Genomic DNA, 27,087 nt, shown 5'->3' on the forward strand with positions numbered 1-27,087 from the left:
TATTTTTGAAAAAACTGTACAAGCCAGTGAGAAAATACTTTCCATAGCAAGTCTTCATTGTTTCCTTTTAATACTAGTCTCTGATGTGTCAGTAGGAATCACAAAGATAACAATTACAGGCAGAATGCAGATACAAAATAGGATGTACACACTATTTGCATATCATTACCATATGTATTGTGTTTTGTACACAATCATTGTATATATATTCATAGAAAATGAAAGAGTAAGAGCTGATTGCAGAGAACCAATTTCATAGAACAAACTAGAACACTACTTGGATATAGAAATACTCTGACAAGGCCAGAACAATATAGCAAAATTAAGAAACAAGTCCCAGCAATTATTTTAGATCCTAAATAAGGCACACCAAAAATTTGACACTTTTTTTTTTTTTTTTTTTTTTTTTTAAATCTTCTTGAGAATTCTCGTGGTCTCCAAATGCAGTATGCAGTCTTCTGGCAGACAGGACATCTGCAAGCATGCACTGGAGGGCAGCAGATCCCAACCTCTGCTATGCCATGAGGAGCTTCAAAAGGGGGAAAAAAGAAACTTTAGCCTACCATTGGCCTTTTGTTCCATTGATGCACGTATTTTTCAGAGAATTGTGTACAAAGCAGATGTCAAGGGGTAATCCATGAACTGTGATACTCCCCAGGCTTCTGCATCATCCTGTCTGCTGTAGGCCCATAATACAGACAGCTGAAGGGATGTTGATAAGATTCTCCTGCTTCATCCTCATATGATGAAACAAGCACTGTTTGAGTTCTTGCCCTAAGTGCTGCTCAGTGTTTGCCAGATCAGCAGAGACAGTCTGCTGGAGTCCAGGAGGTTTTGAGTCTTGTCTGCTCCAACTGGCACCGACATTTCTTCTAGTGCAAGACTGTGACTCTTGTAGGTGCAACAGAATCTTTTGAGCATGTGAGTTAATGGGATCCACTGCAGCTTAACTAATGTGGCAAAGACAGTAGTGTCTGTTCATTTAGTTACAATTCTGTAGCCTCTGGTGCAAGAGTTTTTGTTTAAATTTCAATGGAATTATGAAAAATTTATAAAGAGGTCCAACTTCTGCAACAATCAAAGTCTGCTGTAGTTGTGGATGACTATGGGAATTGTTGCTACCTATGTGCAGTAGCAACTTTTCAAAATGTACCCCCAAAGTGACAATTTTTTAAAAATGTAATTGTATGTTGTGCTTTAAGCAGCAAATCCTCACCTTGCATTTCAGTCAGATGGTCTTGAAGGAGGCCTGTCTCATCAGTGTTAGAGAAACTGAGTAAGCAGTCCAGCTTTCCTACACTTTGAGCAGTATGTAGGTCCAAAACTTCTGTTTCAAAGATCACTGGCTTAAAAGAATTTTAGCAGTTCTGGCACAGCAAGAAAAACAGGAACACTGGACCTAATGTTTAAATACATTGTCTGATGAATAGAGGATGCAACAGTTTTCATAAAATTAAATCAGTCCTGAAACCCAGGGCTCAGCTAAAGTAATAAATTTAGGTGTGGTGAGGCATTTGGTTTTTTAGATTTATCTTTCATACATAAAAATAATACCTATTTATGTATTTTAAAAGTATCTTTGCCATCACCTGAATTTAATTTTCCTGACATTTTTTAAGGACCCCAAGTATCTTGTACTGAGGTTCAGTTTGGAAGTATCTTGTTCATTTTGTAAATGCTTAATAATGCCTCTGCAATTTTTGATAGAAGTCTACCATGGCAGCTTAAGACATTCTCATTCATTAGAAGTAGGAATTAATGCATTTTTAGTCTAATTTCATATAATCATGATCCTTTTTTTTTTTTTTTTTTTAATAGGAAAGGAAGTCAGGAGTCTGTACACTACAAAACTGATTAGTGAGGTTTTCAATTGAACTGATTTCAGTTCAATTGAAAAGGACAAAATTACTTGACAGAATTTGGGTGCCCAAGCACACTATTAACAGTCCATAAAAAAATCAGCTGACTTCAGCTATGTTTTGTCCATCAGAATTTTCAGCCCCAGCTGCAGTAGATAAGATTCTAATAAAACTGTATCTTGGTCAAATCAAAGTAGAAATGAAAAACATAAAATTTAAATAAGCTTTCCCTTGGCATATAGCCAATACTTTCCAAAGTGGTATTATACAAATCATAAAAATAAAACCTTATATGTGGCAGTTCCAAAAAGCAGATATGTGTGGTAATTTCCTTTTTATATGAATTTAAGGCTCTAAAGATTTCTTTCATCGAAAAGACAAAACATTTCATTACTGATGGAACATACAAGTCTTTGTCACAGATTTGTTTACTAACAAGAAACGGACAAAAGCCTGTTTTTCTCATTACAAAATCCACTGGACAGCAGATGAGAGAATCTCTTTGCTCACAATTCCTCTTCTCATTTTCTTCCTCAATTCCTTTTCTCCCTCAGAATTGCCCAGCTATGCTTTTCAAGTCCTGCTTTTCAAGCAAAAGCACAGGAAGGCAGGCTCTGCAGCAGCTCGGTGTCCTGTAGGCATGTCTGTGCAGTGGATTGGGCAGATACCCACACACCTCCCAGCCATGGATAACTTGGAGTCTCTTGGGTGGGAGGGACCATCCTTACCCCTGGCCCATGGCCCTGCTGCCACTTCACAGTCTGCCATGCTGTGGCTGCAAGCCCTGCTCAAGAAAGAGAGTGAATCCTGTCCTTTGCAAATCCTTATTTGAGGAGATGAGGAATCAGTGTGCCATCTTGAAAAGAATGTATGATAATACAGATGAAGAAGTACAGCCCAAATATCTCACAAGCCCAGCTTTATTCCTAAAGGCTGAGTCCTGCCAGCAGCTGGATTGAGAAGGGGATGTGACTCTGCTCCCACACTGTGTGACTAACACTGGATTGCATAAGGGAAATCTAGGAAGCTGGAAGTACTTCAGTGAGAATTTTCCATATTACTCAGAGTATGGAGCATTAAACAAATGCATAGGATTTTTCAGTCATTTGGGGTGAGGTATATGACTCATTGTTTTGTGATTAGACATTCCAAATATATGCCAAGGAACTCCCCATAACAGGTTGTGCAGTAAACATTTATTTTGATTCTCATTAAAAAATAATGAGTTTTTCTTTCCTTTCCTGGTAGCCTGCACTGTTACAATTTGCTTACCAGATAATAGTTACTGTATAAGCTTGGCACTGTTTTAAAAAAGGCATAATGGCCAATTAATGTGATCCTGGAATTCAGATTATACTTGCTTTATTGCCTCTAAAGAGATAATCTTAGAAGGTGCTGAGAGGACTCCAATTTTAAATGACCTCATACATTTTTAATGAAAGTATGAGAAAGAAAATTGAATGCAACTGCAGAGTGAAGCAGGTGTTGGAAAGCTCTAGCATTTCTTAGCAGTAGCACGAACAATTAATTTATTTGGATATTTTTCATACCACCAATGCTGATCTTATATTGTGTCTATGGGTCTTTGACTTTTTTATAAAATTTAGAAGTATTATAAAAAAAAAGTATTTTTTATGTAGTGAGGGTTTGTGGACAAAATTAGGTTTTTTCCCCTGTAGAATCATGCCATTAATAAAAATGAAAGAAGGTATGAAAATGGAAGTATTTTCTGACAAATTCCAGTGGTACCTTCCTTGTATTTGAATTGAGGTAAAGATATTTTGGTATAACAGACCTTCTTGCCTTATTTTTCCCATGCTCTCTAGAAGACATAAAGCAAGTTTATTTTGAGATGTAGCAGAGAAATTTTTTTCTTATGAGTTCCTCAAGTTAGCAGAAAGTGATTTGGTGACATTTTTTTTTTGGCACAGGCTTCAAATAGTAAAGAATTGATGTGTACACTCTCTGAAGGGATATTGGGAATGATTTTTTCAGATAAATTACTGACCAAGTTCAAAATACACATTCAAAAAGAAGACTGAGGGAATGAGGAGATGATCCAGATTAAATGTGTGCTGAAAGACAAATAATTTGCCTTTGGTCTTTTGATGTAACAGTTTCCCTGAGGATCTGAGACTGCAAGGTGAGGAGCAGATACTGTTTTTTTGTAAGGGCAAGTTAAAGGGGAAACAGCCTATACTGGTAGATCCCAAACTGAGTGTTTCAAAATGATGCAAAGTGAAACCTTGTAACTAAGAGTGTTTAACTGATTCACTTAGTTTGGATAACCCCAAAGTGGGGAGCAACATCACACCTAAACCAGGCTGCAGACCTGAGGCAACAGCAACTTCTGATGAAAAATTAGCTGGGGACTATAATCAGCAACATGAGAAAACTTGAAGGGAGTGACTCTCTTGGGCTGTTCCAACTGAAATCAGGGATGCATGTTTGAGGCCTAACAAGCAAAAGAGCAGTGACGATATAAAACAACAGTCAGGAGTTCCCTACTGGAGGACTTCTGATTTCTAGCAAGCATAAAGTTGTCCCCAGACAAGTGCTGAATTCAAGAAATTCAAGACTTTTCAAGAGTGCTGAGCAAACAGAAGCAGGCATTTATGAAATATTTACTAGGTGTAAATTTCTGTCCCCTGTGCAAGGTGAATGAAATGTAAAAAATAAGATATAAGTGAAAGAGGCCCAGGATAGTTGAGAGAAACCAGAATCTGCATAAGAATACACTGAAGTATATTTCTGCAGAAAATCATGCAATGTAGTGTTTCAAGTGCTAGATTCTTAATTGCATTTTTTATAACTTCTACTTGCAATACTAGAATTGTACAGTGGAGTCAAAGCATTTTTTGAGCAATAGGAGTGAATGGTATTTGAATTCCAAAGCACTAATTTTTTTTATCATTATTATTTGTTAGTAGCATTCTAGCAGACACACAGCAATTATAAGTAATGCACTATTAAGTGTCAAATGTGAGTTGATAATGCCTGCAGCACTACTAGAGCCAACAAACATTTATTTTGTGTTGAAAGGTCTTGGAAGACAAATACTCTCATCTTATGCTGTCTACTTGGAGTCCACCTTAGAAGTTCCTTGGAAAGTCTCAGACAGAGACTTTACAAATAATCAACAAGATGCAAGGATCACCAGGAGGCAAGAATTCAATACCATTGACATGACACAGAGAACACCATTCTTCAGCATGAAAAAGCAAGGCAATGACTGGAAAACAACCTGCTTAGAAAAGCATTGCTTATGCCCCCTTATGCAGTTGAGTTTGATTTTTTATTTCTTTCCCTTTTGTTGTTACTCAGAATGCCTCCTTAATCCTGACATTCTGGTTTCTTTATTCAAGCCTATATTTCTTCTCCAAACCCTTTGAAAACATTTTTTTCCATGTGAAATACTTCTCATATGATATTTTCTAACCAGACGCTCTGTGTTCTTAGCATGGGCTTTGTCTTAAACACAGATTAAGAACCACCTAGCTAGTTCCTGTTTTATAATGGTGGCTTATTCCAATTAACCTCAGTATGGCTTTCAGCACTCTTACCTGTTCTGCCTTTCAACACTGAGTACCACCTTGATCCAATCTTTTGACATTTCTTCTGTGGGACAAAAAAAGTCTTTGTCTTTCTGTCTGCCTTTTCAAAGTAAATTCCACTCACAGGGAATTTTGTTTTAGAATTATATCTGTATTTTCTACTCCCCTTCTTCTATCTTCAGCTTATTCATCTTCTTCCTATGTTTTGAAGCCCACTAAAAGACTTCATTCAGCAGAGTATGTGAACAGAATCTTTGTTCAGTAAAATGCTTAATTATGTTTTACAGTGGTATTCTTATGAGTTAGGAGCACGTGTTAGGAGCACTGCACTGGGACCAGGTCCTGTCCTTGTGAAGGGTGAGATTTAAGCACAGTCTTACTCATGTATCTCTGCAGTTCTCTGTCTCTTTCCTTCTAATGTTCAGCCTCAGCTGACAATATTCTAACCACTAAATGATTTGAAGTCAAGACAGCTGTATCTGAATATAGCAGCTTCCATCAACCCCCTTGTAAAATGTCATACTCTGATTATTGCAAGCAATTTGGAACAGATAGCCAGGTAGGAACTGTGTCACTCAATTAAAATTCACTGTAGCACTGTCTTAGTTTTCATAGTCACAAGAGGCACAGGTAATTCTTCTTAACTGTCCTTTTTTTTTTTTTTTTTTTTTTTTTTCTCCTGCATGGCCCTATATATTTACACACTACAAAGAAATAAATGCCTGATTATTTGGGTAAATGGTATTTTTAAATATTGTTCTAATTTCATCTGGCATAAAGCTGTCAGGATTTTGGAGGGAATATGAAGTGTCAGACTCTGAGATTCCCAGTTTTCACATTATCTATGGCTTTGAGATATTCCTGTCTTGAGAAGAAAGTATATTGATATTTCTGTCCAGTTGATACTCGATGAAATTTTTATGATTATCCTATTCATCAGATGAATTCTTTGGAGCTTTGCTAGTTCCGCACTGTCCCGCGCGGCCTGGGAGGAGCAGGGTCTTGTCGGAGCGAGAGGCAGAGGAAGGAGCGCAGGTCCCTCGGGCAGGCAGAGCTGTGACTGCCCGCGGGTCCGGCAGAGGGAAGTGTTGTTCTAAAATTCCCGTCCCTGCAGGAGAGCCTTTGTTTGTCATTTCGAGCACCAGGAATCAATGACCTGGAGCGTATGGAACATGTGATTTACACATTGTCAGTAGAAGACAAAGAAGCTTTAGCAAATGCTAGAAAGAGCAAGTAAGATAATAAGGATGTACCAGGTAATTAAATGAAACTATATTAATAACTATGAAGCTTACATGTTTTTTATTCTCTTGAGTAGAATAAATGGTAGAATGGAATTTTAGGAGTTAAAGAGTTGAGGTCCGATTGTTCATGCTTCACCTAAACATGCAGCTGTAGCCATTCAAATCTAAATACAGGATCCTGAGAATCAGATAGGCAGAAATGCATTTGGTGATTGCAAAGCGATTGTCATAGGGTGCTTTATTTACAGAACAGGCTCAGCTTTAGATACTGCTGCCAGCATGATCACCGATCAAGATGCTGCTGCTCCTGCAACTCCAAACACTGCTGGAGGGCTAAAAGACAAGAGAAATATAATCTCTGTAATATCAAAAAGAATTTTCAATAGAAAATATTTTAAAGTGAAATTCTGACTGTATTGCCCTTTTAAATATACAGCACTTTCCTATATAGCTTTCCCTTTCTTACTACATGGGATTTCCCAAAATTGTACAAGTGAAGGGGTTGAAGCAGGTGCTCTGGATACCCAATAGTCACACCAAGCATAAAATTTGAAATAATTATTTCATATATATATATATATATACATATAGTTGTGTTTGTGACATCTAAATAGCAAGTTTAAAAAATCAGGGGATGGCAGAATGTGTGAAAGGAAGCTCAACTTTCACAGTATTGTCAAGCTGTTGTCTTTCAGTATCTTATAGATGGCTGTCACAAACAAATAGAATGGGTGTTGGAGCTTGAAGAACATTTTCCAGATAATGCTGCTTGAAAAAGACTGGAAGAAATTCATCCTGAAATAATTGTCACTAAGCTGACTTAAAGATGAGCTTGATTGGCTAGGTATACAGTGAGTAGCTGCACTGCTAAAATGGTGCTGGTTTTGAGTAAGGTGTTAACCAAATATTTCCTTTGCTCAGAGATTGGTATGGTGTGACTGACAGGCTTAGTCCTCCCCTTGTGCTTCCCTATGAGCTATCCAGTATCTATATTTACCCAGAGTAAAGAACTAAACCTAGATAACTTTGCTGCAATCTTCTGCTCAAGAAATTATGAACCTTATGAGCATTAACTTCCGTGTTCTGACTTAATTCAATCTTGGTTTTGTAATTTAGTCAAACATGAATTTGTCTTCCTAGTATATTGCTGACAAAAAGAAAATATGGCAGATCCCAGAGAAAGACTTTTCATTTTTGTTTTAGTAGAAAGCAAGATTATAAAACAAGATGTACTTTTATTTATTTTGCTCATGGAGGGGGGAAATAGTCCCTGTAAAACGGATTAAAAAATTCCTCAGGGAAACCCTAATAGAGCAGAAAATTTGTCTTGATGATGCAGCCAGCTAAGGAGGCGGCAGGTCATGAGACAAAAGGGAATTGGTCTCCTGGGAAGAGACTGGCCTGTTCTCTGCTGTTTACCAAACCTCACCAACGACTCTTGGAGCGGAATTGCAGACAATGCCACAGATGTTGACATCTTTGTGGTGACAGCAGCTGTTTCTCTGAGGTTAGATTACTATCAGTGTACATACCCTAAGTAGAAACCATCAGCCTAAAACAAATACATTCCCTGCTAGGCTACCACCGGGACTGCAAACTAGAAAAACAAACGGTCTTTGTTTTTTTTTTTTTTTTTTTTTTTTTTTTTTTTGTTTTTTTTTTGTTTTTTTTTTCTTTCAACACACCTCTTCATTGGTATTTCTACAAGTTTGCATTAAAAAGTGAGGTTCTCTTTTGTTTTCATTATTTTCACTTTTGGCTCCAGTGCAATGCTGGTGCTTCCTCAAAAGTATTATTTATTTTAATATCTCTTTTAAATTGAAACTAACACTACTAGCTAAATGTGTACTGAATACGTATTTGAAAACTGTGAATGCAAGTTAAAAATTGTTAGCTTTTGTAAAATTTAGTGTCTTTGCTATTTAAAATGAAGGCAGATTTGAACAGCTGCAGAGAAAAGGACTTTTGTGTTTCACGGAGGAAAAGCGTTATTTTGAAAATAGTCTCTTTTTCCACGAAATTGATGACTAGACAGAGAATAAACATTACCATAGCAGAGCCAGTGTAAGGAGTAAATAGAGTGTACTGTAAATAGAGTTTATACTAGGTCCTCGCCATGGCGCTACTAAGAATGAAAATATGTCAGGACAATTACTTGAGTAGATTGAGCTGTTTGCATGACTAAGAGGAGGGAGACAGAGCCCATTCGTCCCAGTTTTTGTAGAAATCTAGGTAGGAATCAAATTTTTCCTTCAGGCTTTCATGCCTTTATCCAGCAGAACTGGCCACTTCTGACAGCTGGAGAAGGGAGCTGCACTGCCCACTGGAGGAGGTGAAGTAGGAAAGTCAAATGAATTATGACTTTTTAAAAACGTTGTGTTTAATTGTGAACTTTATAATACCGATATCGGGTTTACAGTGGAATAAAGAGCCACAGAAGAGCCTGGCCGCACAGACTTTTAACCGTTCCTGTCAGAAAGGTGTTGGGTGTCCCTGGCCCCGGGAGGAGCCCCCGGTGCAGCAGGACATTGGCAGCGGCGGTGCCGCGGCTGGGGCGGGAGCTCATCCCGACCGCACCCGCGCGGTGCCGCTCCCCGCATCCCCAGCCCCGACCCTTCCGCCCGCCCCAGCGCGGGTCGGGCCGCTCCGGGATCCGCACCCCGTCCCAGCCGAAGCCTCCGGTGGGATTAAATTGCATTTCGCAAGTGGCACCGTGTCTATTTTTATTTGCTAACGGCCGGCGACAATGGCTTTCTCACTTCCTCCACCTCTTCCAACGCTCGGGTTATTTAAACGCCGGCACGGAGGTGGGGGTCGCTGCCTGCGGGCCGGCAGCAAGGGGCTCTGAGCCGGCCGGGCTACCGGGAGCTCCCCGGTGCGCCGGGAGGCGCGGTGAGGCGGCTCCGCAGGTGAGCGGCGGGGCCGGGCCGGGGCCGAGCGCGGCGCTTTTGTCCGCCGCAGCTCCCCCGCCCCGGCCCGTCAGCGGCGCCGCCGGCCGCGCCCATTGGCTGCGCGGGCGGTAACGTGACACCGGCGGGGCCCGCCCCAGACGCGCCGGTTGGAGCCGGTGCCTCGCGCTGCGCCGCCGGCTGCCGCGCGGACGGGGCGCGCGGACCCAGCGCCGCTGCGCGGGCGGGCCGGGGGCGGCGGCGGCAGGTAAGGGAGGGGCGGCCGCCGCTGACAGGTGCCCCGCGGCCCCGGCCAGCGAGGGAGCACGGGCGGAAGGAGGGGAGCGGCGCGGAGCGGGGCTTTCCGAGGGCAGCTCTCGCGGTCCCCGCTTTTCCCGGGGTTGCCCCTCCGCCAGCGGAGCGGGAGGGCGCTGCCGTCCTGCGGGGTGCCCGGCGCCGCTCGTCGGGCGAGCCGGTGAGGCTGCGTGGCGGCCGCCCCGTCCCTCGGCGGCGCCCGGCAGCGGGGCCGCTCACCTGCCGTGGCCCCGCGGGCCAGCCGAGGCAGAGGGGGACCGGCGTGGGGCGCCGAGCGCGTCCGTGGCCGCCGCGGGGCCCGCGGGCGGAGCTCGGCGAAAACCGCTCTGTGGTTTGCGTAACCGATATCTGCGCGTGTCCTCGAGTGACCCGGGCGCTACAGGTCGCCTGGGGCCGCTCTCCTCCGTGCCCGGCTCGCCCGGCTGGGCGAGCAGCCGCCCTTCGGCCCCGGAGTGCCGGCGGCACCTGCCCTCGAGCCAGCGGCAGGCGGGAGCAAGTCCCAGCCTCCGCGCAAGGGAGAAAAGAGTTAACTCCGTGTTGAGGCCTGACAGTTCTGCGTGTCGAACAAAAACCGTCCTGTTTGTCGTTGTCTTCCTTTCTCCTGCCTGGTCAATGCGTTCTCGTCCCAGCTAGTCAGGGATCTTATAGCAGCTTCTCTTTGCGCCCTGGCCGAGTTGTGCAAGTGGCGCCAGGCAGACTTTGTGCCCGTCTTCTCAGGGAAACTGGGGCAACTTCCTGGCTTTGGGTCAGAATTTGACCCTAGTGAATGCTGCAGTTGACCAGTTATGTAGGACTGATTAAAGTAGATTTCCCTAAAGCTTAATTTTATATTAATAATGTAATTAATTATGCTGGTCAGGTAAACTGTGTTTGAATTGGCCCCTATTTGGGTCATTTAAAACTATACCTGTGAGGTAGTCCTCGAACAAGCTGGAAGTGATGTGGTTTATTATTATTTATTCAAGTCTTTATGCTATATCTTCTGCTGACTTTCAGCTTTCTTTGTTTGCTGGAAGGATAAGGTAAGGCATCAATTCTTTTAGGTATCTTGGAATTTTTTCTTAAGTACCTTCCTAGCAGGAAGGGCAACAGATTAGGCCTTACTGGCCTGTCTTATTTAACTTAAAGAGAGGGGTGAAAAAAGCCCATGAGGTTTAAGTAGTGAAATCTTACAGTACTTGTAGAATTTATTAAGTATTGTCTATCTATATTGTACATGTTTTCTTCAGAATCCATGTAGCTCAGATGACAGTGTGGAGAATAGAAGAGATAAGTTCCCTTCAGTATCTTTGGCCCTGAACAGCGCAAAGGACATGAAATGAAATGAGAATGATTATGGAAGAGAAGCAGTAGTTAATATGTGATACAGGGGGGATTTTTAAAGAGTTTTCTTGAGTGTTTAAAGCATTCTGTTGTAGCCAGATAACAAATGTTTATTGGAGAGTTTTACACTAGCATATATTATTACATTCTGCTTTATTTTACATTCACATAATGCAGTTGACTTATAACTTCAGTAGGATTCATGTAACTTTTAGAAATAGTGCTGTATTAACTTGCTAGTTCCCTTATGCTTTTGAGAGAAGGGAGTTGCTGGTCTGGCTTGTATTTGTTTCCTTTTTCAGGAAAACATGGTTTTTATGAGGAGAAAATTGCCTTTTGTTTATTGCAAGTTACCAATACAGCTGTTGTTTGAAGTTAATGAAAACAGGTTGAATAATTTTTAGAGAGGGATCAACAGTGCTAAAGAAACATCCATCAGTATTTCAGCATTGTAAAACAAACCTTGTAGAGCAGTATGTCATTGTCAAAGAAGTATTTTTCTTAGGGGTTTCTGAAGGGGGATGGAAGGGGAAATCTTGTCTTGCTTTAGCTGCTGCTGTGCTTGCTCTGCCTGATGTGCTACAGGTAGCGAGAGACTGTGGCACTAATAACGCTACTTCAGCTTACAATACCTACTGCTAAAGCCATAAAGCTTTACTCAGCTAGGATTAGAAATGGATGTTTCATGTGACTAAGGGGATAAGGTGTGGTTTTTATGGGTCTCTGTGCTGCCTATCTAAATGTTTCATGCTGCTCTCTGTATTCTAAGCGCTAACCGGTGGGCTGTATTTATCCTTAGGCATTCTTGTAACAGCTGTTCAGCTTTTGTCATGTAAATAGTGTTACTCTGCCACTTGCTTTTGCAGTTACTCTTCTTAAAGGTAAGTTAGCAGTCTGTGCTGTGGTCACGAAGTTATTTGGTTCAGATATCATGGGTTGCCATGTAGAAGGTTGAGAAATGTAAAGTAGAATTAATATTCTAAAGTTTACATATGCTTTCTTTAATGTTAAAGTGGTATAGGTTATAACATTCCAGTTAGAGCTTTACCAGACTTGGTGAGTGGGCTTCAGTTTATTGTACTTATGCTTGGGTTTGGGGATTATTTTCCCCAAGAGTTGTTAGTCTGCTACCAATGAATTCTGGATTTAATTTTTAGCTTGTTGAAATCAAATTGTAATTCACTATTGAACTAAAGAGTCATAATACTTATGAATAGTTTCCCAGCTATTTGATTTAGACTTACCAATATGAAAATATGTGCTTTGTAGTGGTGTAGTACATTGGAAGGAAGGCAGATGATGCAGCTCTCAGTAAAGCTGTTACAAATGCAGTTCAAGGGACACTGCTGACATACTCTCCTCTAATGTAAACCTATGAGGATTCTAGGGTCTTTCAACAATCAGAAGGGAATTGTGGAGAACATGTAATGGAGTTTTTCAATTTAATTCTCATTGGTGTTGCTCTGTTTCAAAATGATGTATTTGCACACACTGAAATAAATTATGTGACTGCATTTCCACCATAAGGGCTCAGCCTCCAAGTACGTTTGGATGCTGTAAAATGGAATGCAAATTCTTACTCTAAAATTGAGAATTTAGTTGCCTGTGAGAAACTAAAGGGATTAAAATGCTGGTAAGGGGTCCAGTGATACCAATTAGAATATGGTAGTAACACAATCTGGTTGCTACTAATTGTGAGTAGAATTTAGGCATTGTTACAAACACTTTATTTCTTTGTGAGACAGTAGTTTGAATCGTGATTTTACTTAGCAAAGTTTCAGTTTTGTGACACAACAGCTACAAAACTGTGGTCATGTAGTTTGCTCAGGCTTAGTTAAAGTGACATTGATTTTTAGAGCTCTTATTTCAAACCCCAGAAAATGTAACCCCTTATTTCCCAGACATTATTGCCTTAGTTTTCTGGGGAAAATACCAGTATTCTGTGACTAGTTCAGGTTGTGAAATATTTATTTAGCTACTTTCTGGTAGCTAAAAAATGATCTGCATCCAAATATGAGGAGCTACTGAGCTGAAATTTAACAATAGCACATTGTTTTTAATGCTGAAGTATTAGTCCTTTGAACTAATTTTTCCATCTGAATGAAAGCAAAATCTTGGTGCGCATTTGTTATGTAATCCAAAATATTTGAAGAAGGGAGGGAATTTGAAAATTTTTAACTAAAAACTGTTTGTTTCTAGCTTGTGTTTAAATTATTCACAAGATAAACTTTAATTTCCAACCTATGCCAATGCAAGTGTGAAACTGATTGTTGGTTTTCCAGTGCCTTTTCCAAATAAACACTTTTTATTAAACATTAACATTGTTTAAATACTAACTTTTCAGTGATACTGACTACAAAGTTGGGAAAATTATTGCTTAATTGAAGTGAGATGGGTTATGTCAATACTCAAGCGCTTTACCGAAGAGGAGTTAAAAGCAGTGTCTGCTTTACTTCAAATTATTATTTAGTTTCTTACAAATATAGGGCTTGAGGTTTTTTACTTCAAAGTTCTTAATTGATTCAGGTGATGATAAAACCTTGACTCTTGTTTTTGTAGTTCTTAAACTTGGCTTCCTACCAAAGTGTGTTTCTGATTAATACTGCTATCTGAAAAACCTTCCCAGCTGTTGGGTCCCTTCGGACAGCCTGCTCAAAAAAGGAAATTTTGCGCAGTTGGAAACTAGCACAGCACACTTGGGTTTGATGGAAGTACAACGCGTGAACAGAGGTCCTGAACTAACTTCGTGTTTGTTCAGGAAACAAAGTAGGATTACTGTGGCTTTACTGTAGAATTCAAGTCTGATCACTTGTTTGTGGTTCTGAAACTTAGCATTGTTCTAGGAGATGTTTCTGATAGGTACAGCACGGCTTTCAGCTCTCCTGATCCCATGCATATGTGCAGCTCTGAACTGTACAGTTATGTTTAGGCATGCAGTTTGTACATACACTGCCACACAGGTTGTGCAATGTGAAATTTGTCTTTCAGTCTGTTCATTTTATTAAAAGAAGAGATATAGCTGGTTGCTTTATCCAATTAGTAAATATATCATGCAAAGCAATATGAATAGGAAGATACTTAAGAGGCTGAGGGTGTTGTGCAGCCAGATTGCACACTGCTGGAGGATTGGTAAAGCCTGTTCATTTTCCATTTCAAGCAGGCTTGTATTTGATTCCAGTCTCAAGTTTTTCTTTGTATTATTTTGGGGTGGGGATATTCTTCAAAAAGATAATGAGTTTCAGGAGAGCTTGCATACAAAAAGAGTGTCTGAGTTTGCGTCAGATATCAATTGGAAATCAATTTATCTGTTCTTATTATTCTATTTTAGCTGTTTAGACCAAACATCTAGAGTCGAGTTTCTGCTCATCAGGCTGGCATTCCCGAGTAACTCTTTCCTGTTAAACAAGATGAAAACCTGCTCCTTCTAAAAGGAGATATGAGCCACTACTGAAAATCTAAATCAGCTTTCTGATGTCAGAACTAATAGAGTGAAATGTGTTTCTGTATTGCTGCCCTGATAATTACATTTTCCTAGATGCAATTAAGTTCTTGTCTGTGGAAATAATAATATTCCCTTCTAGAAGGTTCTCCATTAATACGCAACATCAGGGAAACTTAAAACGACTATTTTTCGACCAATCTTGAATCCTGTGGCTATATTTCTACATGGTAATAATTATCTTGCAGAGATAGAATACATTTGGTATATATTTTTTATGGCCTCAGTTGCTGTTTCCATTCTCAGCATCTGCTATCCTAAGAGAATGCTGCAGTCTGTAAGTGTTGAAAAACTTCGGTATCATTTCTTCAGCCAAATGTTGAAATTTTAAGTTAATGTACTAGATAACCGTTCACATTTTGGAAACATCAGAATTATTCTAGATAGAATGAGGACTGCAAATACAAATTAATATTTCTGAGATCAGACAAAGGTGATAACTGTTTGGCCATTATTAGGAGAAGGAATAGCATGTATTTCTAGCTCTCAGAACCAAACAGAAACTTAGTACAATCCAAAAGAGCTAAATGCCTAGTAAGAAATTATTAGTGTATAATATTCCTCCTTTAAATAATTTTTAGAGAATGGCAGAAATGTCACCCTAATTTTACAGTTGTTAAGTTTGAGTTGGAAAGAAAGAAAATTACTTGTATGAAGCGATCCAGCTGTCAGAAGTAAATTATTAACTTGGTTAGGTATGGGTATTGTACTGGAAAGCAATGTTTGAGCTAGGAAATGAATGTAGAATGGAGGTTCTGAATAATTATAACCACTGGATTTTAGTATTCTGCTCTCTGTAGAAGTAGTATGGAAAATGTTGGCACCTTCTATCATTGTCTAAATGCAGTGTGTTTGAATTCCTTATTCCTTTACTTAGAAGATGCAAATCAGAATATGAACCTGCTTTAGTTAATACCTGAGTACATTGTGGTATTACATTGCCATGTAACAAATGATGTTGATAGCCTAGTTATAGCAACATGATATTTTGTGGATGACAAAATTGACACAAATGCTTCCTTGACTTTTTAAGTAGGATTTGTAGTCAGTGTACTTTATTCTGCTGTGACAGCAGCACTCTTGATGATGCTTGAGAAATTAATTCAGAGCTGGTTCAGGTTTGTGGACATATTTCCAAGTTCTTCCTTCTGAGAATATTCTCTTATTTCAGACTGGTTTCCAGTAAGGTTACTGAAGTTGTCTTGGCTGTTTCAAATGTCTTTGGCCATTTATGGTTTTATTGAGAAGATCAGTGAAAATGGAAAGAGGGTGTCTGAGCAATTCCTTGCCTTTTCCCCAGGAAAGAGGGTCTCTTGTTATATAATTCTTACTGGTTTATGCTGCTGGGTCCTTTGTATTGTTACTGCTCTTGAAGACTGAAGATAATAAGCTATACTATAAATAATCTGCTTGTAGAAAAATCTGATAGTATTTAAGTTGTGAATATTCTCTGATGTTCTCTCTGCTTTGCTTTCTGATGTCCTGAGCATGGCAGCACGATGAATTGACATAATATCTCTCTGACTTACGGAAACTAGAGGGATAAAAATTAATTTTCTATTGTAATACATATCTTGGTATGCAAAATAAAATATATGCCATTGATACCCATTCAAAATGGTGGAGGGATACTGCTGATACCATTGTCTTATGGTTATGCAGTCATACTTCCCAGAAACATGGTTACAAGAATAAAAAGGTATAATAAGCAAACTTGGAAAATATTATTTTATGCAGTTGGAAGGTGTCTGACTCTTTGTCAGCTGTGCTAGTTCTGGGATGAAGGACTTGATGTACTGTTGTGTGAGATGGTTTCTGGTGCAGTTAAAAGACCTAGGCTGGAACTGAGGAGGTTGATTTTGGTGTCATCATACTTGTTTAGGAAAGAACAGGTGAAGAACCAAGGAGACTTTTCATATTTAATGTTCCAAACTTGCTCCAAGATTTCTTTGGAACTTGGAAGTAAAGACTGTAGTATCTTTAGAACTGAGTTACTGACTATAAAACCTACTTGGGAGATGAGGGAATGACAAAGGAGGCCTGTTCTTCTAGATAGCACTTGAGAGTGTGAACCGTGCCAATTCCCTGGTATCTTCCTTGACACATTTGGGCTGGAATGCTTGACAGCATGGCATGCCTGCAGTCATGTCTGGTGAGAGTTGTCTCCTGTGGTTTCAATTAGCATTAGCTGAGCACTGATGGACTATGTGCTTCTGGCCTAAGAAGGTAGATACATTTCCAATACAGTTCTCTCCCATTGTCTCCATCCCCACTGTATTCTCATTCTTCTTTCTCTTATGCTAGAAAGCCCGCTCCTTTATTGTCCTTTCTTAAGTCACCATTCCTTTGAGCATTCTTAGTCTTGCAGTTCTGATTCTGGTTTTGTTGCCTTTTTTAAATTGAGGCAATAAGGCTCTTAAGACATACACATTAGGTTTGTATGAGGATGGTGCCCCTTGTTGCTGCAAGTATTTTTTTGAGTATTAGTGAAGGACAGCCTTTGCTGCTCTGAGAGCTGCATCATTGCTGGCAAGTTCCTCCAATAATTTCCTTTTCAAAGTCAAATATAGAAATATACAGCTGCTTGGAGAAATGTAAATTAATGGAGCAAACAAGAGTGCTAGATTTTCCAATGAGGACAAATTATATATTAATTAAATGTTGGAATGAAACTAGGTAAGTATTTATTGTATGATCAATATAAAGCACTCTTCTGAACAGATGCTTGCATTGATATTTATTTTAGTCAGTATTTTAGAGGCTGATATGTCTCAAGTTTTAAGTTCTAACCTTAATTTATATATTTTAAAAATGCATCTCTGAGTTTGAGAATAGTACTGAGACAGCAAAGCTGTAAAAAACATTGCTTACTAGAAATGCTCAAATTTGATTCAGAGTTCCAGATTCTGCTTGGTTCATTAGGGATCTTAGAAAGTACCATGGCTACAAATGGACTTAGAGTCTCTGGACAAGTAGACAGCTTGTTCTCAAAGATATCAGTAATGTTGATGCAATTACATGAAAACAAAGCTGGTATACCTTTCATTTTCCTGTATTTTCTTACCATTAGAAGTCTTATAACTATAACTGTATATTTAACTCTGGTGGCTTCTGATGCTTATAGATAATATTTTTCAAAATTAGAGTCTTTTATTCACATTCTGGATATGTTTCTGTTGCTCTGATTTAATAAGTCTTGAAGTAACTAAAAATTACCTCTATATTAGTGATCTTTATTACTTTATTTTTCTGGCCTATGTCTCTGTATTGGTCTGGAGTAACTCTCCTGAAGTCATCATTTTGCCTGGAGCTAAGCTTCATTCTTTCTTCTTTTAAGAAAGATTGCCAATTGAGTTAGGCCACTTTGAAAAGCTTTCATGGCTTTGATATGGGTTGAAAGCTGCTGGAGATGAGGTTTATCAAATCCGTTACAGTTCAGCATTATTCTATTTGATTAGCCACTCTTGGCGTACAGATAGGATTTGAAAGAAAAATGTCTTCAGCAAAATTATCATCAATAATTCACATTTATGTTACAATTGTATATACTGTGTACGCCTCCAATGGGAAGCTTTATTTCATAAACAGAGACTAGTAATGGATACACATTCTTCATTGGAAGACTTGAAAAAGTAGCCACTCACCAGGCCTGCTTTCAAGTATTTAAATACTTAATATTGTGACATTTGCTTTCTGCTGGAAAGTGTTGTAAAAAATAATGTAGTCTTTTTTTCTGGAATGGGGACTAACAGCTTTTCATTGCAAGGCAGAGAGGTGACAAAGCATTTTATAGAAACAAACCTCACAAAGTTATATGGGTCAGCTTCAGACTGAGTTCTCAGTCTGTGCAAAAACAAAGCACTTTTTTTTTAGCATTATGTCATTAATACTCTTAAGTATACCAAAATGATTTTCACAGAATTGGCTTAAGTTTCATTTTCTGTTCTTCTTTTTTTAAATTTTAGGGAAAGTGCTTTATCGAAGAGCGTTAACTGTTTTATTGTACTCTGAATTTTGTCCTTTGTACTGGGCAGATATGCTTATTCCCCAAGAATACTCCAGTAAACATTTAGTTATATAAATAATCTTGAAACATTAATATCTTCCCAAGTCCCTGATGAGGTTTACACATTTGTCAGGAAAAGACAAATTGCTCATTAGACCTTTCACACTATGTTAAACTCTCAGCCAATTTAGTGATAATTTTGATTTTTCAAGTGTTTTTCTTTATTAAAAATTTGCTATTTTTACCTTTTGATCTTACTTTGTTTCATCATTCAATATATTAATCTTAGTGTGTTCTTTATAACTTTAACAGAGGTCCCAGGTCTTTCATTTTTATAACAAACTTCAAGCAAGAAGAATTGACTGGTTTAAATTTTAGGCTGGAAGGGAAAAAATGTTTTTGATTTTCTTTTGTTTACATTCAAATCAAGCATGTTTGGCTTGAGTCAAGATGTGATCCAGGTATTCTTTGCAGAATAAAAGCCTTCATTTGAATGGGTTTAGTATCTCTATGTGCTTTTATACTGACAAATTTATATGCAAACCACAAGAATTATGTCAAAAGAACTCATTTTAAAGGCATTTGGGATATGCTTTGGAAGTTGAAGTGGAGCAATTAAAGAAATTTCTATTTTTCTGCTGTGTAGAGCATCTCAGCTGCAGAACTTGTAACTTTGTCAGTGCAAAAACTGTTAAGCTTAAATGGCTTTTAGTGCTTAGAAAGGGGACAATGAGAGAAGCCATTAGGTTCTCTACTTTAGGATAAGCAAGTTTCAGATAGTGAACAAGTAGATAATTTGAAGGGGGTGGCGTCTTGTAGATCTTTAGATCTTTTACTCATAGATGTTGGCTCTTTGAAATGCTGTTGTTGAAACAGTAATGAACTGCTGTTCTAATACTCACAGTTTTTGGAGTCCAAATTTTTCACAATCTCATGACAATTTATTTTCCTTCCAGGAGTGTACTGTAACCATCCAGTCCTTCTTCAGCTGCTTTCCCTTGGGTGGGCCTGGTAAGTTTTTGTATTCTATTATAAATAGCTTTGTCATCACAAGAAGGGTTAATTTATTTTCGGTCATTCTTTCCACTTGAATGTGGAGTAAGAATCAGGTTCAGCTACTGTTTGACTTTTTACAACAGTTTGTAATCTCTGTTTAAAATTGAAAGGTACAGTATCAATATATTATAAGCAAGAGTCAAGTGTGCCCAGGTAAGGGCAATGGCATCCTGGTCTGTATCAAAAACAGTGTAGCCAGGGGGACCAGGGCACTTCCCTGTGCTCAGCACTGGTGAGGTCCCACCTCGAGTGCTGTTTCCAGTTCTGGGCCCCTGACTACAAGAAAGGTATTGAGGGGCTGGAGTGAGCCCAGAGAAGGACAGTGGAGCTGGGGAAGGATGTGGAGCACATGTTCTGTGAGGAGCACCTGGGGGAGCTCATCCGGGAGAAAAGGAGGTTCAGGGGGAGCTTCACAGTCTCTACAAGTGCCTGAAAGGAGAGTGTGGCCAGCTGGGGGTCAGTTTCCCAAGTAACAAGTTCACAGTTATTTGGGGGGAAAAAAAATTACTTCCTTTTTGAAATGGGGCTTAGCTGTAGGCAGTTTCCCTGGGTGTTCAGAGATTTTTGTGTTGATGTGACTGCAAAACTTTGACTTTGCATGCTGCATGATCACATATATACAACCTGTTCCATTTCATGTAGCTGTAGTAATGCAGAGCTTAATGGAAGCATAATGAGGCAGCAGTTGTAATGAAAGCTAAAATGTTTGCTCTTTATTTATGTTAAGCCATTAAATAAGCTTATTCAATGTTTTCTCCATCCAGAATGAAGACAAATGTAAAGATGTCATGTCCAAGGAATTTTAAAAGGTGTAGACCTCCTGACTGAGCATTGCTGTTTTTTATTGTCTTTAATTAGTAAAGTAAGTATGAATAAAACCTATGCTTCTGGGAGCTGAATGTGTCATATATATATATATATAAAGCAATATTGAGCAATAATACATTGTGCCACCCTAATTTTAATTCTGCCAATATGCTTAATTCTCTTGATGGTAGAAGATGTGGAGTTACATATAAGAAGGGCTTTTTGGGAATTTGAGTATTTTTAATTGGGCAGAATTATTTAATCTGGTAGAAAATTCTAAATTACAAGAGCCATCATGTTAACGTACTGCTCTGATTCTGGAATTCTTCATAAATAAGATATCACTTATGTAAGTTCATGATGGTAGTGAAGGACTGCTCATAATACATCTGCCATTTCTTTCACTTATACCTGTTTGTTGCTTATACTGCAGCAGTACCCAAATGTTAGGTTTTAATATACCTTCTCTCATGCTAGTTTCACTCTTTAAGTTTTTGCACTCCCTTTCCTTAAAATAAATCTATGAGATGATGGCTGGGGTCAGGTCCCAGAAGTTCTTTGATCCTTTTGCTATGCTCTGGAGTCCAGGCCACATGTTACACATATTTAGAACTGTGAAAACAATATTAAACTTCAAGTATTTCATGGTGAGATAAATTGTTTTTAACAATTCTCTAAGAATGTCTTGTCTTTTTTTTTTTTTTCTCTTGTACCAGCTGCTGTTCTCTTACAGGTGAAAGTCATGATCACGCTAACAGAACTCAAATGCTTAGCAGATGCCCAGTCATCTTACCACATACTAAAACCATGGTGGGATGTCTTCTGGTATTACCTCACCATGATAATGCTGCTCGTTGCTGTGCTTGCTGGGGCTCTCCAGCTTACTCAAACCAGAGTATTGTGTTGTCTTCCTTGCAAGCTAGAATTTGACAATCATTGTGCTGTGCCTTGGGATTTAGTTAAAGCCAACCTTAACATGTCAGCTAGCTCGACAGCACCGATAATTATCCCGCTTAAAATCCAGAATTATCTCCATCGGCAGCAGTATTCCTACATTGATGCAGTATGTTATGAGCGACAGCTTCACTGGTTTGCCAAATTTTTTCCATACCTAGTGCTTTTGCATACTTTTATTTTTGCAGCTTGCAGTAATTTCTGGCTTTACTATCCTAGTACAAGTTCCAGGCTTGAGCACTTTGTAGCCGTTCTTCAGAAGTGTTTTGACTCTCCCTGGACAACGCGTGCCCTCTCAGAAACAGTTGCTGAGCAGTCTGCGAGGAAGTTGCCGATAGCCAAATCAAAAACAGTGATTTCATCACCTCAGAGTTCAGGAGACATAGGGGCCAGCAGACAGTCCCTGCCATATTCACAACATGGCTTGGAAACAACTGGAAGAGAAAATTCCAGTGTTCTCGACAAAAAAGAAGGGGAACAAGCTAAAGCTATATTTGAAAAAGTGAAGAAATTCAGAGTACATGCCGAAGAAAAGGATGTCGTATACACAGTGTATATGAAACAGATTATAGTGAAAGTCTTTGTAGTTGTTATAATAGTAATTTATGTCCCCTACTATTTATCGTTTATTACACTTGAAATTGATTGTGTAGTTAATGTTCAAGCCTTTACAGGCTACAAAAGGTACCAGTGTGTTTATTCGCTAGCAGAAATTTTTAAAGTTTTGGCTTCATTTTATGTTGTTTTAGTGATCTTCTATGGATTAACTTGTACTTATAGTTTGTGGTGGATGTTAAGAAGTTCACTTAAACAATACTCTTTTGAGAAATTGAGAGAGAAAAGTAATTACACTGATATACCTGATGTGAAGAATGACTTCGCATTTATTCTTCACTTGGCAGATCAGTATGATCCTCTTTATTCCCAACGATTCTCAATATTCCTGTCTGATTTGAGTGAAAATGAACTCAAACAGATAAATCTTAACAATGAATGGTCAGTGGAAAAACTGAGAAATAAACTAGTAAGAAACTCCCAAGACAAGACTGAACTTCACCTTTTCATGTTAAATGGTCTTCCAGACAGTGTCTTTGAACTGACAGAAATAGAAGTTCTAAGCCTGGAACTTATTCCTGAAGCCAAACTTCCTTCAGCTGTGACCCAGCTTGTCAATCTCAAAGAACTCAATGTTTATCACACATCACTAACGATGGATTATCCAGCAGTCAGCTTTTTAGAAGAAACTCTGAAAACCTTGCGTTTGAAGTCTAGTGAGATGGGAAGAATTCCATTTTGGGTCTTTCATCTAAAAAACCTACAAGAACTGTGTTTAACAGGATATTTCATGCTAGATCATCACAACTCCATATACAATGATGGCTTTCAGGGGCTAAAAAATCTGAGATCAATTCACTTAAAAAACAACCTTTCCCGTATACCTCAAGTGATTACAGATCTTCTGCCTTCTTTACAACACTTGTCTATCAACAATGAGGGAAATAAACTGATAGTGCTAAATAACCTGAAGAAGCTGGTAAACCTGAGAACCTTGGAACTAATCTGCTGTGATTTAGAGCGCATTCCCCATTCCATTTTTACCCTAAACAATTTGCATGAAATTGACTTAAAAGAAAATAATCTCAGAACAGTGGAAGAAATAATTAGTTTCCAACATCTTAAAAATCTTTCTTGCTTAAAATTGTGGCATAACAGTATTTCATATGTCCCAGTGCAGATTGGTGCATTATCAAACCTGGAACAGTTGTATCTAAATTATAATAATATTAAGAATGTTCCATTGCAGCTATTTCTTTGTAGAAAGTTACACTATTTGGATCTTAGCTATAATAAGCTAACCTCCATCCCTGAAGAAATCGGTTATCTGACCAACCTGCAGTACTTGGCTTTGACAAAAAACCATGTAAGTAGAACTTTGAATTACTACTCAAAACCAAAAACAGACTTAAGCTACTATTCTTCTGGAATAGCCTCTAGTTTTTGTGGTGTTCACGATTAAAGTAAAACCAGAAAAAAGGGGTGGTGCTTGTTTAATTACTAAAGCTTTCGTATCAGCAAAGCTCACATAATGCTGAATAAGTACTATCCTGATTTGTAGCTGCTTAAGGGCTTTGATCCAGAGAAGGTATAGGTTAGCATGGCTGCAGAAACAGATCTTCCCTTTCCCTGCAGTTGTCAATCCTATGTAGTATTTTAGTGGAAGTGAACAGTGTTTACTCTTTACCTTAAAATGTCAAACTGAAGGTTAAAGTAAATGAACAGGTGGTTGATGAGCAGCTCAGGTGTATGACTGGGAAGAGGGAAATAATTATGGTTGGTAACCTCACAATCAGTGCTAAACTGTCTGGCTTATTAGTGTGGAGCTCAGGCTTGTGACTCCTTTGCTCACATTGGTGAAGCTGGTTTTGGATGTTAGGTGTCAGTAGGGTGGGCAAGGACGACTGTACTGCACAGATAACTGCTTGTACAGCCTTCACAACACAGGAGCTGCTAATGTCTCTCCACAGTCTGTGCTTTCTTCAATAAGGGATTCTTAGGAATAGTAGGCTCTTCCTCTCCCCTGCCAGCAGCACACGTCTGCGTGCAGTTCTGCGTGCACGCGTGGATGTGCTCCTCCTTCCAGGCTTGGCTTCTGCCAGGAGCTGAGCAGCTTTGTAAGAAAACAGGGATAATAAAACCATTGTAGTGCTCTCAAGCACTTGATCACATAATGATAGAGGAATTACACTCTTCTTTTCATAAACTAAGAGGGGTTTTTACCCTAAAATAAAAAGAGGAAATGTCAAAACATGCAGCTGCACTTAGGCTAACACCTTCTAATGTACTTTATTTTTGTTCTTCTCTTTCCTTTTTCTAGATTGAAATGCTGCCTGATGGATTATTTCAGTGCAAAAAGCTGCAATTTCTTCTTCTGGGAAATAACAGTCTGATGAATTTGTCCCCTTTTGTGGGTCAGCTACTGAATCTTGTTCAGTTAGAGCTCATTGGAAACTATCTTGAATCACTTCCTGCTGAACTGGAAGAATGTCAGCTCTTAAAGCGAAATAATCTAATTGTAGAAGAAAGGTTGTTAAAAACACTTCCACCTCGTGTAAGAGAGCGTTTGCAGGCATGCTCAGATAAGTCCTAAGTTTAAAATGAAACTCTGCATCGTTGCATTCTACAAATCTTGCTTAATATCTCTCTAAAGATCTGTATAGGTAGAGAGGAGTGAAGGAGAGAGCAATTTAAAAATCAGTCTTAAATGCATTGAACTGAGTTGATTGTATTGGAAAAGAAAAATTTATTCATATTCAAACAAAAGATGCAGCCTTTTACAGGTAAACATGTTTGAATTTTGGAACATGAATTGTTGGTTAGGTTATACTGATTGAAATAATTCAGCTAAATGTTTATGGTAGTATTGAAAAAGAAGAGATGACTGCCTGGCTTTAGTGAGAGTGTATATACTTCTTTCCTATGAGAATTTTTTATGTTGAGAGTGATGATTTAAAATAGTTTTATTCCTGTCATATGAGGTCTAAGAACTGTCTGGAATTAGTTTCTAAATATGAACTCTTCTTTAATTTAGGATTTATTAAATTAAAAGTTTAAACTATTTGAGCCGTTTAATTGCATGGGGTATACAGAAAGTAATTTTTCAACATAACTTAATTTTTAAAAGATTTTGACAAGTACTAAGCATTAATTCTATAATTGTGGAAGATGCCATTTGAATCCTACTATTAAATACCTAGAACTGGTTTCAGCATTTTGTCTTAAAAATAGTAAATACAAAATTAATTGTTGCCTATAAATTGGGAGGAATCAGAATAATCTGAAGTAACGGTTGTGCACATGTCCTAGAGAAATAATCTTACATTTCTGATCTTCAGAAACAATGATGGCAAACAGAACACAGTATAGTTGCAAAGTTGTCTTCTGTATGTTGTGAGCATCCCAGGTGTTAGTGTAGTGTATGTTGCTGATTAATATTTTTATAACTTCTCATTACTGACTGCCTCAGTGCAGCTTCTCCACACCCAGTTATTGGGGAGAGGATGAAGGAGGTTTGAGGTTTGTATTAGATAGGGATAGAAAGACACAGATACAACAAACTAAATAATCAAACAACTTATAAGCATTTGGGAGGAAAAGACAGGAAGCATTATAAGCTTTGCCTCTTCTAGGGATGTAATAATTTCATAAATCATAGTGGTGGGATAAACTCTTATGCCATCCTTAATACTTGCAAAACTGGATGGAAATAAAATGTTTCCTGACTTCATTCTTCTGCTGTGCGCTGTTTTATTATATTTGAAGTTTTAATTCTCATTATGTTTATCATGTTCACCAAAAACATGTTATTCCCCTGGGGAAAGAAGAGGTTAGCATTCTTTCCAAAAATATATTTTAAAACTTTAACATAACACAGTTTTCAACAACCAACCTCAGTTACGGGTTAAGCAGATGAAGTAAACTGCCCTTAATGACCTTGTGTTCAAGAAGTGTGCTAACAAACTGCATTCCAGTTTGTAATTACAAATCATCACAGATAAAACTAGTTTTAGTACTAGACTACTTTTAGTCATCTCTTGCTCCCATTCCACTGTTAGTTTTGTGGAATGTAATATTATTTTTAATGAAAATGCCCAAACAAGTCTGATCAACATGAAAGTAGATGTCTTTGCAGGAGCAGTGCAAGAGGTGCATGTTTATCCACTGTACTGATGGCATTCCAAAGACCTTTGTAGTTGGAGCACTTTTCTTCTCAGGGAACCAAAATATGGTAAAACCAATTGCTTTCTATGTAGTTCTAGAAATGTTTAGTTTAAACTGGTTAGTTGTATTTATGTGCAGACCAGCGCTGCTTGAACAGTGTTTCATAATGTCCGTATGTAACTCCTCCAAACTCTGTTAATTAATTTTGAGTTGTATAACAGTTCCATAGGAATTGACATGGTTCATCAACAGAGCTAGCTGTGGTACATGTGATTAAATTACAATGTATTGACTTACACCCCTGTGGCAAGACTTGTGTTAATAATTGCAATAGGCCTGTCTGGACTTCATAACCTAACATTAAAGAACACTTTATGCCAGAATTTGACACTTAAAACTTGCAGTCTAATAATTTTTATCAGATTAAATGAGCATTTTCTTTAAAGCTTTTTTCTAAATTAGGAAGCTGTGTTGAAAAGTTAAATCAGCAAGTAATTGACTTGGCCAGTAGCTTCACCTTTTTAGGAATGCATCAGTCCTTTTCCATAATCAACCAAACTGATGAAGATGAAAAATGATCTTAAATGTGCATTTTACACTAGTTATGTCAGGAGTGAATTAACAGAAATAACTTGGAGAAAGGTACTTAATTTCTAAAATGGTAGAGGATTTGAGACTCAAATGTGTAATTAATAGTAATATTGTTTTATAGGCTAAATGGGTTATGGTTTTTGCAGACTTTAATTTGTTCACTCTGCACCCCCTCAGGAGGGTTGGATTATTTTAGCTGCATGTTTTGGTGTTTAAAAAACACCCAGACAAAAGCCAGAACATGTAAAGGCTATGCTATCTAGCCTTGTTTT

At 38.6% G+C, this 27,087-nt stretch overlaps 1 protein-coding gene across 1 annotated transcript; it reads left to right on the forward strand.

Moving 5' to 3' along the window:
- The first annotated feature begins 9,741 nt into the window (after positions 1–9,741).
- Positions 9,742–25,790, forward strand: LRRC8B (leucine rich repeat containing 8 VRAC subunit B). The gene is made up of 5 exons (XM_021526551.2): positions 9,742–9,813; positions 19,645–19,699; positions 20,509–20,606; positions 21,268–23,426; positions 24,381–25,790. The coding sequence occupies exons 4-5, from the start codon at positions 21,294–21,296 to the stop codon at positions 24,651–24,653; spliced, it is 2,406 nt and encodes an 801-aa protein (XP_021382226.1). The 5' UTR covers positions 9,742–9,813; positions 19,645–19,699; positions 20,509–20,606; positions 21,268–21,293; the 3' UTR covers positions 24,654–25,790.
- Positions 25,791–27,087: the final 1,297 nt, after the last annotated feature.

The sequence above is a fragment of the Lonchura striata genome, chromosome 9 (assembly GCF_046129695.1).
Source record: "Lonchura striata isolate bLonStr1 chromosome 9, bLonStr1.mat, whole genome shotgun sequence".
Taxonomy (NCBI): Eukaryota; Metazoa; Chordata; class Aves; order Passeriformes; family Estrildidae; genus Lonchura; species Lonchura striata.

What these genes read in the sequence shown, in the direction of transcription:
- LRRC8B (XM_021526551.2), top strand. Translation starts at nt 21,294, where the DNA reads ATGATCACGCTAACAGAACTCAAATGCTTAGCAGATGCCCAGTCATCT. An exon ending in TGGCTTTGACAAAAAACCAT is followed by an intron (nt 23,427 to 24,380) that starts GTAAGTAGAACT and finishes TCCTTTTTCTAG; the next exon opens with ATTGAAATGCTGCCTGATGG.